Source organism: Macrotis lagotis, chromosome 5, assembly GCF_037893015.1.
Source record: "Macrotis lagotis isolate mMagLag1 chromosome 5, bilby.v1.9.chrom.fasta, whole genome shotgun sequence".
Classification (NCBI taxonomy): Eukaryota; Metazoa; Chordata; class Mammalia; order Peramelemorphia; family Peramelidae; genus Macrotis; species Macrotis lagotis.
The window spans coordinates 44,734,959-44,748,479 of NC_133662.1; the positions used below are offsets into that span (position 1 = coordinate 44,734,959).

Sequence of the window (13,521 nt, forward strand, 5' to 3'; positions counted from 1 at the left end):
CTTTGTCATCTAATCTAACAGCAAAATAATGCACATTCCACTGTATCTTAAGATCACACTTTTTTTCTTATTTTAACATGATGGTTATGCACTATTAATGCACTATTAATTAAAATAAACTAACTGTAATGTGTTAACAGGCAAAAGAAGAGAATAAAGGAAGGATATTTCATATATATATATGTATGTGTGTATATACATATATATATATATATATTATATATGGAAAAAGAAAATGCGACAGATGTAATGGGGAGGAGGGAACAAATTGTAAAGACAAATATGTGACAATAAAAAATAGATGTACTTAGAACTTAATCAGGAAAATGAAAAGAAGAAATCAGTTGAAAGTAAGCATTCATATCTATATTCTAGTAAGCATTCATATCATATATCTATATTCTTTTCAATATAAAAATACTCAATGCATTTTGATCTCAATGTATATTTTTCCTTAAATTGACTACAAGAGTCATTTCAGTAGTTTTTCTCACTTCATTCTTGCTTTTTCTCTCTTTCTCTCTGTCTCTATCTCTGCCTCCCCCCCTCTCAGATTTTTTCTCTTTCTTTTCATAGCATCCTGCTTCTCTCCTTTCTCTTTCTGTCGTCTCTCCATGCTCTTTCTTCCTATTCCATCTTTCATTTTCGATCAAATGTTTTTACTGACAACTTTTGCTTCAACTCTTGTTAAAAACTTGTTATGTGTTGCAGTCTATAACTACCATGTGCATCTTCTTACTTCCCTCTGAGTAATATTATTTCTTCTAGTTTTCCATTACTCTTAGCCAGAAGTAAATCATCATTTTTGTTAATAGTAATAATGAATATTTTTCTTTGTTTCAGGAAAATATTTGAGATTGCTAAAAGAGATTTGAAAATTCACAAAAGAAATCCAGTACTTTTTTGGGGAGCAAGGCAATGGCGTTAAATGACTTGCACAAAGGCATACAGCTAAGTAAGTATTAAATGTCTGAGACTGGATTAGAGCTCTAGTCCTTACTTCAGGGCCAGTGCTCAATCTTCTGCTGCCACCTAGCTAATCCCTTCTCTTCTTCTGATTATTCTTTCCTTAAATTTATCTATTCTTAATGTCTATTAAAGAAATCTATCTACATTAGAATATCTATCTACAACTACCTAGAATATCTATCTATCATCTACATTAAAATATAAATTACTTGAGGGCAGAGTTTGTTTTGATAATTTATCACAATGCAAGAAACACAATACTGCTTATTACAAGTTTGTTGATTCAGCCAAAGTCAACAGTCATTCATAAAGTTTCTATTACATGGCCAGGTAATGAGGGCTAAAGATGCAAAGAAAGGCAAAAATAGTTCCCGTCTTCAAGAATATCATATTATAATGATGGAGACAGTGCACAAACTTTAAGAAAAATTACTGAAAGAATAAATTCACATAAAAACAAAAATACCAACCCTCGAATGCATTTATTCCATGTTGTATGTCATGCCATATAAGTATATACCTAAAAGGATTTAGGCTCATCCCTCATCATTCCATCAAGCTCAAATTTATACAGATTTTATCCTTATGTAATGAGTCATTTGATGAATTTATGACCTGCTATCTTTTCAAATAACCTTACTGAATCGTGACAGCTTATTATCCATCTCTGCCTAATTAAACAGTTTTAAGTGGAAGAGGTCAAAAAACTTACAAATAAGACATTAAAGAAGAGGTCTTTTATAGAGAGTAGATATGCAGGTGGTAGACCTCTTGTGTCTTTTACTGAAGAATACTTAAAAAAGGCAAAAATCTTTCTTCTATAAGTTCTTATGGAAAGTTTCATGAGTCATCTTTATATATTGCACCATGTTGGGTGATTCATCTATGTCTATAACTATAGATATCTCTACATCTATATATATATATATACATATATGTACATAATATGCATGCACTCATAGAATATATACGAACATTGTCAACTGCAGATTCACAGATAGGCCTCAAGTGATTTTAACTCAGTGTATTCTTCTTTATACCAGATCAACTTGGCAGTAATAAATAACACTTTAGAATAAATTATTTTTTCAATCAATGGACTTGTGATTGAGTACCATATTTGTACTAAGGAAGAAAAATTTCAGAAAGACAAGAAAGGGAAAATATTCACCATGGTCTGCTTTTCTATAGAAAACTTCTAAAACCAGAGGATGTATGCTATGAACTGAAAATGATTTTTCAACTAAAGAAAAGCAGATATACAGTCTATATTTCAAATATAAGCCTGTTCAGTCATCTCAGGTATGGGGTCACTTGATAGATTATTATGAAATAGTTCTTTCATATCCCTGCACCTGGCAAGTTACAAAATAAAATAATAACTGTATTACCCCTATGTTTATTTATGACCAGTCCAATCAAAAATTGGAGTTATAAGAATAAGAAACACTTTTTTTGTGTATGTGTTTTTTAAGGGGATTGAAAAATCTAAATTCAATAAGAATAACTAATAAACATGATTGAGATCCTTAGACCCATTGTTTAAAAAAAAAACTAATAAAATGTAACTTCTTTGAAAGCTAATTCACTATTATAGCACACACACAGCTCTCCTCTAGAACAAGTGTTATGGCCTAAATTATCTCTAGGGTGAATTCTACACATTCAATGAAATGGTGCTGCTAAGTATATCAAGAGTTTTTAAGTAGTAAGAAACAGTGAGCTTGATAAAGCTGTTGAAGTGCTATTATACTTTGGTTGGCTTTCTTTCCATTTGGAAGGTAAATACAAGATAATATTTTTTTCTATCTTGACTTTGAAGAGACATTATTTAACTTTGTTTCAACTCACATTTTGAGATATCCAATAAAAATTTTTATCCTGCACTCAATTGAAAACCAACCATATTGTAACTTGAAAAATAATCAAGACTTTAAAAACCTTTCTTATCTTTCCAAGTTAAAGACAATAAATCACAGTTTTATTTTGCATATAGATTGTCAACCTTTAAGGGCAGTTTAAAAAGATAGCCTAAGAAAACATACAACTGTGTAGTTGAAGAATAAGTTGAGCTCTGAATTTATCACCGCATTTTAGAAATAAGGGGTACAACCTCATTAATTAATGTTTCCAGGGCATTCTCCAAGAATTATATTATCTGAGGTTAGCAGGTAGGAAACTAACATTAAATTTATAAGGAAATTAAAATTTACATATATGTAATAATAAAATTCTTAATCACAATAACATTTATTATTCTATCCTAAGAAAAGATATTATTATATTGGAAACACTCTATTGTTTGAGATATGATAATTATAAAACTTTTCTGAAGATAGAAAATGGATATAATTCCACAAATTAAAAATTCAATATGTGTAAATCATCAAACAAAAGTGATACATTTGGATTAGGAAAACAGTATTTTGTTATTCAAGTTCTAAATAATCAGAATCATTTTTTTCAGTCTAGACTATATCATCAACTTTAACATATCACTATAGCCTAAACATTAACAAAGTATAGAAAGTTTTGTCTTTTATTTCACTTTAATAGGAAATTTCATGTTATAGCTATATAATAATGATATATATTAATAATATAAATTATATAAGATAAAATTTACAGATATCAATAATATCAGTATTTATCATTTATGTATTACCTACTCCATGTCAAACACATATGTAAATATGGTACCTAAAAAGAAATATATAAATATATAGAAACACCTTATGTGCAGTACATGTAGCATATATATGATATGTGATTGGAAGTTCTAGACTTTATTTTCATTTATCTGGAAGAAAATATTGACATGAATCACTGGATCACCATCTATTTTTTCATTTGCTAAGCTTTTTTCCATGCACTGTAATATACAGCTACTACTACTAAAAGCACAAATGAGATGGGAAAGGCATAATCAAGGCTAATGGTGAACCAAATATCATACGATAATATATTGCCTTACCAAAAAAAAATATACTAAGGACTGAATGGACAAGTTTGCCATTGCCGTAAAAAGTCAGAGATGTTGATGGAAAATTGAACCTGCCTTCCAAAAATGGTCTGCTATTTTACATGACCCAATAAAAATTATGTTGATGCTTGCATTAGGCTTAGACATTCCTAATTCACTGTCTAATATGGATATACTCACTTTAAATCCACATTGTTTAAAATATGAGTATTTAATTTAAGGAGATCTAAGAAAGAAGAAGAAATAGTATGAAAATCTATATAAATTGCCAAAAAACAACCACATTGAATTTTAGCTATTGTTCACAGGTATCTAACTACATTTTCCACCATCTATGATGGTATTACTTTCTGAATGAAAGTATGGCTGCTTTCTACTTTCCACAAGATCAACATTTCAACTGTGTTTATTTTTTCTGTTTCCTTTGTGTCAGAATAGATTTTATACAGATAATAGATGCATAAATATTTCTTTTCTAAATATAAAAGGGTAAAAAGCCATCTCATTACCAAATCATTTACTATTCAAACTATTATAGTAAAATTTAGTTAATTACCTTGGGATACTGTTTGACAGGAATAAGTACTCGCTCTGACAGTTTTATGTTTTTGTTGCTGATGACATCAAGATATTTCTTTTCTTCATCTTCTTTTTTCCCATCAGAACCCTGAAACTTTTCAATTTCTGAAAATGGAACAAAGAGAAAACAATGAAAGAATTAGAAATATTAAAATAGTTATGTTTGTTATGTCCATCTTCCCTGATTTAATTTTAATAAACATTTATTGGGGGCTTAATTTGTTCAACTGAAATGAGGGTTATGGGAAAATATAACATGTATACAGAGATATTATTCTGTCATCTATTTCTTATAATGGTACTGAATGATTTAATATAGGTCGAATCAATCTCACTCTACTTTTAAGTGGATCTCGGTTTGCTAGGACTTGGAAATCATAAACCTGCAGAGTATTTTCTGTAACAAAAATAAGTTTATTTAAACTTCAGTGCATTACAGAAAGAATAAATTCTAAGATTTCTGGCAATACAACTATTCTGTTAAGCATGGCAGAAAAAGTCAAGGGTTTTTAAAGGAAATTCCATTTTCTTTTTAAAATTCTATTAAGAAAATAGAAATGAAATCTTTTCATTCATTCATCCAATGATAATGTCTTTCGAAGTTTATATGTGGGGTACTGATAATAAAAATAAAAACAAAGATTAATTCTTTTGTTCTCCCTGACCTCCCAGGGATTATAGTCTAGAAGGATAAAGGTCCCAAAGAAACAAACTATAATGATTCAGTTATAAGGAAAGGTCATGAAGCCTTCTGGAGTATCTCTGGATACAAATGAATCAATATTCGATGAGAGATGTTATAGAACATGCTGCAAACTTTTTTAAAAAAGGGATAATTTTGACATCTCAGTTCTAGGATGGTGCTGTTATATTGTTAGAAATGACTCATTCAAATCATTAGTTATGCACACTTAAAAATAAGCAACATTGGTCAAATATGCTGCATGCACTTTAATGTGACAATATCAATTTCACAATACAAAATTGATTTAAAATAATTTTCTGAGATAATTTTTTCAGGAAGTTTTCTTTACTAATTTATCTTATGTTTCTATTGAATAAAATAATTTTTGCCTTGACATTGTGTCTATTTTTTTTGAATTGTATTTGTATTTTGTAAATAATTTCTACATAACATGACTATAAAAAAAGAGGTGATAAACTCATCACCATGGTAGAGGGACATAGCTTTGAAAAGTCATATACAATTAACGGGTGTGTAATAGATAGAATGCCTGGGTTCAAATTTTATCTCTCATATTAACTAGGTAATTTTGAATAAACCTCTTAAATTCTCCATGTCAGTTTCCACATCTATAAAATGTGGATAATATTACCTGAAATACCTCTCATAGTAGTTGTGAGGATCAAACACAATATCTATAAAGTGAAGTGCAAATCTTAAAGCAATAGGTCAGCAGCTTTTTATTAAGAACATAGTTATTCTTCACTAATAATTAATAATAATTATTGTCTCATTAACAAATAAATTCTATAAAATCATTTATTTGGATTATAATATATACATAAAGATATACACATATTTATGTATATATATATTTATGCATTTGAAGAAAAGGGCAATACATTAAATTAGGTCATTTTAAATGCTTAGTAATATTGTTATAAGCAGATGAATATTACCTTGTATACTGTAATTGTTGAGGGAGAGTAAAAATGCTCCATTGAACCATCAATTTATGAAAGGAATCTTACAGGTCATTCACTTAATTTCATTCAATTAAATTACACTCAACAAGCATTTATCACATTCTTACTATGTGTTAACCATTATGCCAGGTATGGGGATAATTAGAGAAAAATAAAACAATAAACTTTCTATTAGTTTCTGCCTCTTTATTAGGAGTGAGGAGCATATAGACAGATGAGTAAATTTTAAAATGCAATATGAATATAAAATTGTAGGGAAACATTAATATTATTTCCTGGTAGAAAAAAATAGGTCATTTTATATAGGTGACAGTTGACAGAAGAGAAAGCTAGGTGGCTTAAAAATAGAACACTGGATCTGGAGTCAGGAAGGGCTGAGTTCAAATCCAGCCTCAGATGCTTTCTAAGTGAGTGACCCTTGTCAAATTACTTAACCTCTGTTTAATTTAATTAAGTGGAGAAGGAAATGGCAAACCATTCCTGGATGGTTGCTAAGAAAACCCCATGGACAATATAGTTCATGGGGTAAGAAAGAGTAGGACATGGTTGAATGACTGAACAACAACCAAGATAAGACATGATGGGAGGTAAAAGTTCCAAAAGATAACTGAGATAGGAGATAGGACAAAGCACAGGGGATTGTCTCTAACATGGTATCAAGAAAAGAAATGGAATTTCCTGGAAGAGGATCAGAAAAATAGAACATATAATGTATTAGAACATATAATGTGTGTGTTTGTGTTTGTGTGTGTGTGTGTGTGTGTGTGTGTGTGTGTGTGTGTGTGTGTGCATGTGCATACTCATAGAGTTGGGACTTGGACATAATTATAGGTCATCCAAGAAATAGGATTGTAAACATGTTAAATTTTAAGTTGCTGACATAAGTTTTTGATTATAGAGTTAACTGAAAGGCAATGAAGTCTCTTGAGTAAGGGATCAAAAGGGGAATCCCTTTTTTATAGGGATATCACTTTGACACTATGCTGAGAATCAATGTGAAGAATAGAGGGGAGTGGATAACCTGGATAAAGGAAGATTATTAGGAACTTTCAATGCAGATTTTCAAGCTAATAAGAAATGAGCTATGAATGAGAGTTGAAAATTACTCTGAGACTGAAAAACTAGGTCACTCTACTTACCTTTACTCCAATTCTATTCTTGGATAAATCTTATTTAAGATAGTTTTTGTTATTATTTGATCTTATCTTCACCCCCTCTCCCCAAACAATCTGTCCTGGAATTTTGTTATTTTCTATTGTCACCCAAACATTGTCAATGATGAAGATGATGATGATGATGGTGGTGGTGGTGGTGGTGGTGGTGATTATAAATATTTATATAATATCTTATGGGTATTTCCTCATTTTATCCTTTGTCAAATCCTCTAGGCAGGACTCTTTTATTAGTATTGTATTCTATTTATAAATGAGGATACTTAAGTGGATAGAGCTAAAGGTGATTTTCCTAGAGTCACACAGTTTTAAAACATGTGAGTCTGGTTTTGAACACAAGTCTTCCCAAGCCTAAATTCACCATTTTTTACTTTAGTAGTTATATGTTGGCTCTAAATAATGGAACTTTGCTGCCTCTAGGTGGAGGTACTTTACCACCTCCTCCAGAAGAACATACATATTTATGTCTCTTGTCATGAATTTCATGTGACTGACTATTACACATATATGAGAGTAGTTGACTGGTATAGTATTGCCAGTCATGAATTAAAAACTCAAGTATTCACATAATACTTCAGATACTGATGCTATGAGATATTCTAATATCTTATATCAGAGGTATGAGAAATTGTAATAGTTTCTGTAGAAAAGAAGATAAGACTCTTTTTCCTAGTATCTGGTAACTAGAATATAGTATTTACTGAAAAGTCAAATATTTGCATAACATACTGATGATTCTTATAAATTAAATTGAATTTTGAATAAAGAAATGTACTCATAGTCTTGTTCTGTTATAAAGAAAAAGGTGACCATAATATTCTGTAGCAGCAAAGCTTTAGAAATGGGAGGGAACTAAGTACTCATCTAGTCCTTATATTTCCTTTTTATGACAAAAGAGCCTGAAGCCAGAGGGAGAATAAAGTTCTTTACCTTGAATTTCTGACAGCTATCTAAAGTTGTTTAAATTATGGCTAAATAAATGGCTGATATTAAAACACAACTTTAAGTATAGATTTAACATCTCTCTCCCATATTGATGGATTGCTGTGGAAAAAAAAATAGAGTGAAATTGATCTACTGGGTTCAAATAGATAGTGGGCATAAAGATGGTGTGTGAGAACTTTGAATCATTTTTTCCCCAGTCAAATTCTTCTATTTCATAGTATAGTCAATTTTTTTTCTTTTACATTTTCAATATGTCTGTTCCTGAAGTGTTTATTGTGTGTGTGCTGAGTTTAGTGCAAAGGTAATATTAATATAGCATGTTAATAACTTTCCATACTTTAAAAATATTTTAATGCAGTTATAATTTCATAATTGAAAAATATTAATTAAGTATGCATGTATTTTGAGATTGAGCTTATTACCACTGACTGCAAGTATTCTACAACCTGTGTGTCAAAGCACTGCTCTTGCATCACAATAGGAATAAGTGCATTCTTGTTTTTCTTTTTTCCAACAGTTTGACCTTGTGTTTATTTAAATTCCAAGGGAAGGGGAAGAAAATTTATTTTCATTTTCCCTATATGATATGTAAATATTTCAAAATTTTTATATTTATATTTTTTGTTTTTTTTAAATTTAAGTATTTCATATTCCCAATTACATATGAAAATAATTTTAATATTTGTTTTAAAACATTTACTTGCAAATTCTTTTCCTTCCTCCTGCCCCACCCTTCTTCATTGAGAAAGCAATAAATTTATAAAATATATAAATGTATAATTATGTTATAAATATGCATATGTGTTATAAATATGTAGTCATGCAAAACATTTCCATAATAATCATGTTATTTAAGAAAACATAGCCAAATATGCCCTCCACAAGGAAACCTCAGGAAAAATAAAGTTAAAAAATATGCTTCAATCTACATTCAAACACCTGTTTTTTCCTAGGTGATGGCTAGCATTCCTTATCAGAAGTCTTTCAGAGATGTCTTGGGTCAAAATGTTGCTGAGAATAAGTAAATCATTCACAGGTTTTCATTTTGCAATATCGCTCTTACTTTGTTCACAGTAATTTCACTTTGCATAAACTTGGGTTTTGAGAGCATCCTGCTCATCATTTCTTATAGTAAAAATATAGTTCCATCATAATCAGAAATCACAATTTGCTCAGACATTCCACAACTTTTGGATATCACCTCAATTTCCAATTCTTTGTCCTTAGAAAAGAGTTACTATAAATATCCCTATACATAGAGGTCCTTTTCCTTTTTTTCAATATCTTTTGGAATATAGTGGCTTTTTAGGGCAAAGGATAGGCATGATCTGATAGCCCTTTTGGCATAGTTCCAAATTGCTCTAAAAATGGTTGAATCAAGGGCTGTTAGATGGTGCAGTGGACAGAGCACTGACCCTGGAGTCAGGAGAACCTGAGTTCAAATTCAGCCCCAGACACTAAATAATAGCTTAGCTATGAGACTTTGAGCATATCACTTAGCCCCATTGTCTTAAATAAATAAAATTAGAAAAAAGGGGTTGAATTAAACCACAACTCCACTAACAATGCATTAATATCTCATTTTCCTTTTGTCATTTTCCCTTTCTGTCCCATTAACCAATTTAATAGGGATAAAGTCATACCTCAGAATTGTTTTAATTTGCATTTCTCCCATCAGTAATGACTTAGAACATTTTTATATGATTACAGATAGTATTGACAACCCCACCTGAATGTTCTTTGATCATTCATAAATTTAGGACTAGACTCTATTTTTATATATTTGACTTAGTTCCCTATCTGTTTGAGAAATGAGGGTGTTATTGGTAAAATTTTCTATAATTTTTTTCTACAGCCATAGTTTCTAACTGTATTTCCCTTTATTCTATTGCCCCCATTGTCATTTATTTTATTCTCTCTTTCTCCTTTCATCCTATCCTACATCAAAGGGGATTGGCTTCTGACTAGTTCCTCTCCCCATCTGCACTCCCTTTCTCCATCAATCTTTTTTGCATATCTCTTTCCCCTCTGTAGGATAAGATAGATTTCTTTTTTTCTTTTTAATTTCTTTTTTATTTATTTAAGGCAATGGGGTTAAGTGACTTGCTCAAGCTCATGACTAGGCCATTATTAAGTGTCTGAGGTCAAATTTGAACTCAGATCCTCCTGACTCCAGGGTGGGTGATCTATCCACTGTGCCACCTAGCTACCCTGGTAAGATAGATTTCTATACTAAATTGAGTGTTTTTTTAATTCTCTCTTTGATCCAATGCTCAGGAAAATAAAGTTCACTCACCCTTCCTCGTTTCCCCCATCTTCCATTCTATTGTAAATGTTCTTCCTTGCTTTTTTCAATTGAGATAATTTCCAACATTCAACCTCTCTCTTTCCCTTTTTCCTAGTTCCTCTCTCATTCCTTAATTTATGTTTTAAAAGACATCATCCCTTCAGTTTCAACTCACACTAGTACCTTCTGTCTTCTAACTGCCCTGATAATGAGAAAGGTCATATAAATTAGAAGGGTGTAGGATTATGTATGTTTGTGTGACAAAGCTTTGACTTTATTATCTTCTGAGTCACCTTGTCACCATGGTAACTTTCTCTGGTCAGAGATTTTTTTTTTTCCTCAACCTATGATTTGATTTTAAGTCTTGGTTAAAATAGCACTGTGCTTTCAGTATGAAGATTGCATTGTCCCAAACTTGTAGGATTTTCTGTAACTGTTTTCAGAGATACTTGTAGGTACCTGGAAATGTTCAATGCTTCCAATATGGTATGATCTACGAGGAAAGGCATTTATTATTCTCCTGATCTGTGCTCTGATCTGTGAGTAACCACATGCACTCATTTTTAAGCTCCAGGCCAGATCTGAGTGTGGGCAAAGCAAAGACACCCTGCAATCTTCTTACATCCCTTTTACTATGAGGATTTGGAAAGCAGCTCTGATGATTCAATGAGTCCTAAATCCTGCTCATGGATCCTGAGGCTGATATGCTGTAATTTGCTAATGCAGCCTGTGCTAGACTGTGCTCTCTCACCCAGGTGAGGCAGACTTCTCCTGCTGAGCTTATAAATTGTCTTGCACTGTAAGATTGTTTTACTGTCTTTTTATCAGCTCTGCCTCTTTAGAATTTGTTTAGCTATTATTTAAAATTATTGGAGGGGTTTGGGGGAGAACTAGGTCAGTCTCAGGCTTTATCGCATTCTTTTTTAGCTCCATCTGTACATTTACTTTTTTTTTTTTAGGATTTTGCAAGGCATTGGGGTTAAGTGTATTGCTCAAGCACACAAAGCTAGGTAATTATTAAGTGTCTGAGGCTGGATTTGAATTCAGGTACTCCTGACTCCAGGGTTGGTGCTCTATCCACTGTGCCACCTAACAGCCCTTGATTCAACCATTATTAGAGCAATTTGGAACTATGCCAAAAGGGCTATCAGTTCATGCCTATCCTTTGCCCTAAAAAACCACTATATTCCTGTACATTTAGTTTTAAAAATTTTTGAGTTCCACATTTTCTCCCTCCCTCCAATTTACTCTTTGATTAGCAAACAATTTTTGAAATCATGAAAAATATATTCCATATTATCTGTATTACAAAAGAAACACAGACCCTCCCAAAATCTAAGAAAAATGAAAATATTTAAAAAAGGATGCTTTAATATACATTCAAAATACATCAGTTTTCTTACTCTCTAGAGGGGAATATCATTTTTCACCATGGATCTTTTGAAATTGTCTAGAATCATTATCTTGTGTCCTGTGTTTTATAATCTCATTATGTATAATATTCTCCTGATTATCCTCCCTTTACTTTGCATGAATTCCCAAGATTTTCTGATATTGTCCTGCTTATCATTTCTTAAAGGAAAATAGTATTTCAATGCATCATATACAACTCTTTCTGCCCTTCCTTAATTGATAAACATCTCTTCATTTTCCAAGTTTTTTGCCACCATAAAAATTACTGCTATAAATATTTTTGTAGAAATAGATCTTTTTATCCTTCCCTTGATTTCTTTGCAAAACAGACCTAGTCATGTTATTGCTAGGTCAAAGGCTATGTACAATTTTATTGCTTTTTTGGGCATTCTTCTAAATCATTCTCTAGAATTGTGGAACAAAAAATGGTTTTCAAGGTCATCACTAACAATGGTATAGAGTCATCATTATCTAAACATATCAGGGTAGAGTTTAATATTCCTAGGTGCATACATTATTAAAGAGCATGAAGAACACACACACACACACACACAAACACACACACACATAAATTCCATAGAAACACATTCCTTACCATGAATAGGTCTCTTATGGCTCCTTGTGCTCTCCCTTTCATCATAATCAGTTCTAGACTGTGCAAAGGACAATTTAGGAACATCATATCACACTGATTGTCCCTTTATGTTAGCCTCAGAATGAGAAAGTGATCATCTCATTATGGCATCTGGTAGCACCTGATTACTTCTCACATGGTTCAATTCCTCTCCCTCCATATAATGCATTAAAACTGTAAAAAGTTTCATATTTTTATTTCAATGAGAAAAAAAGAAAAAAGAAATGTGGAAATGACAGTTTGATTATAGTACAGTCTACTTCCATGCTGTCTCCATGTAAAATAGGGAGAGGTCATGGAATTTTTCAAAATGCTGCTTTGGGTATATTTATGAGTTAATGGAAGCATAAGTCTTTATCTTTATCTCTGCTCTCAAACCATTTGTAGGAATATTTTTGCCAGTTATACATGCTGGTATAAATTCCAAAAGGAGGGCAAGTGTTAAGAAGTTTCCCTATACAGATTTCTGGAGACATATTCAGCAATTTTTATGTTGAAGTTATTTTACTGATGATATGAATTGGTTTTGTAATTGCCATTCAGTGGTCCACAGACAGATTAATTAAAGTGTTCTTTCTAGTGACAGTTTGATAATTTTCTGGCAATAGCATGAACTTTGTACATAGAACCTGAATTGACAAATCCTTTGCAGAACATTTTTAAATACTATTGTAAGTGATTTTATCAGATCAAACTCATGAGGTTTGCAATTGTAGGGACTGACATTATAGGTAAGGAAATTGAGACTCAGAGAGGTTAAGTAATAATAATAATAATAATACCATTTTCACCTGGAGAGTAAATAAGTGTAAAAACCAGGGTTCTAATTCTTGGACCAGCATACTTTCATTTAAATGGCATTTCCTAT

At 31.4% G+C, this 13,521-nt stretch overlaps 1 protein-coding gene across 1 annotated transcript in view; it reads right to left on the reverse strand.

Moving 5' to 3' along the window:
* KHDRBS2 (KH RNA binding domain containing, signal transduction associated 2) overlaps positions 1 to 13,521 on the reverse strand; it is a 943,011-nt gene that overhangs the window by 791,218 nt on the left and 138,272 nt on the right. Inside the window, exon 2 of the mRNA XM_074237285.1 lies at positions 4,509 to 4,636. Within this exon, the coding sequence (XP_074093386.1) occupies positions 4,509 to 4,636 (128 nt within the window). The remainder of the gene's footprint in view (positions 1 to 4,508; positions 4,637 to 13,521) is intronic.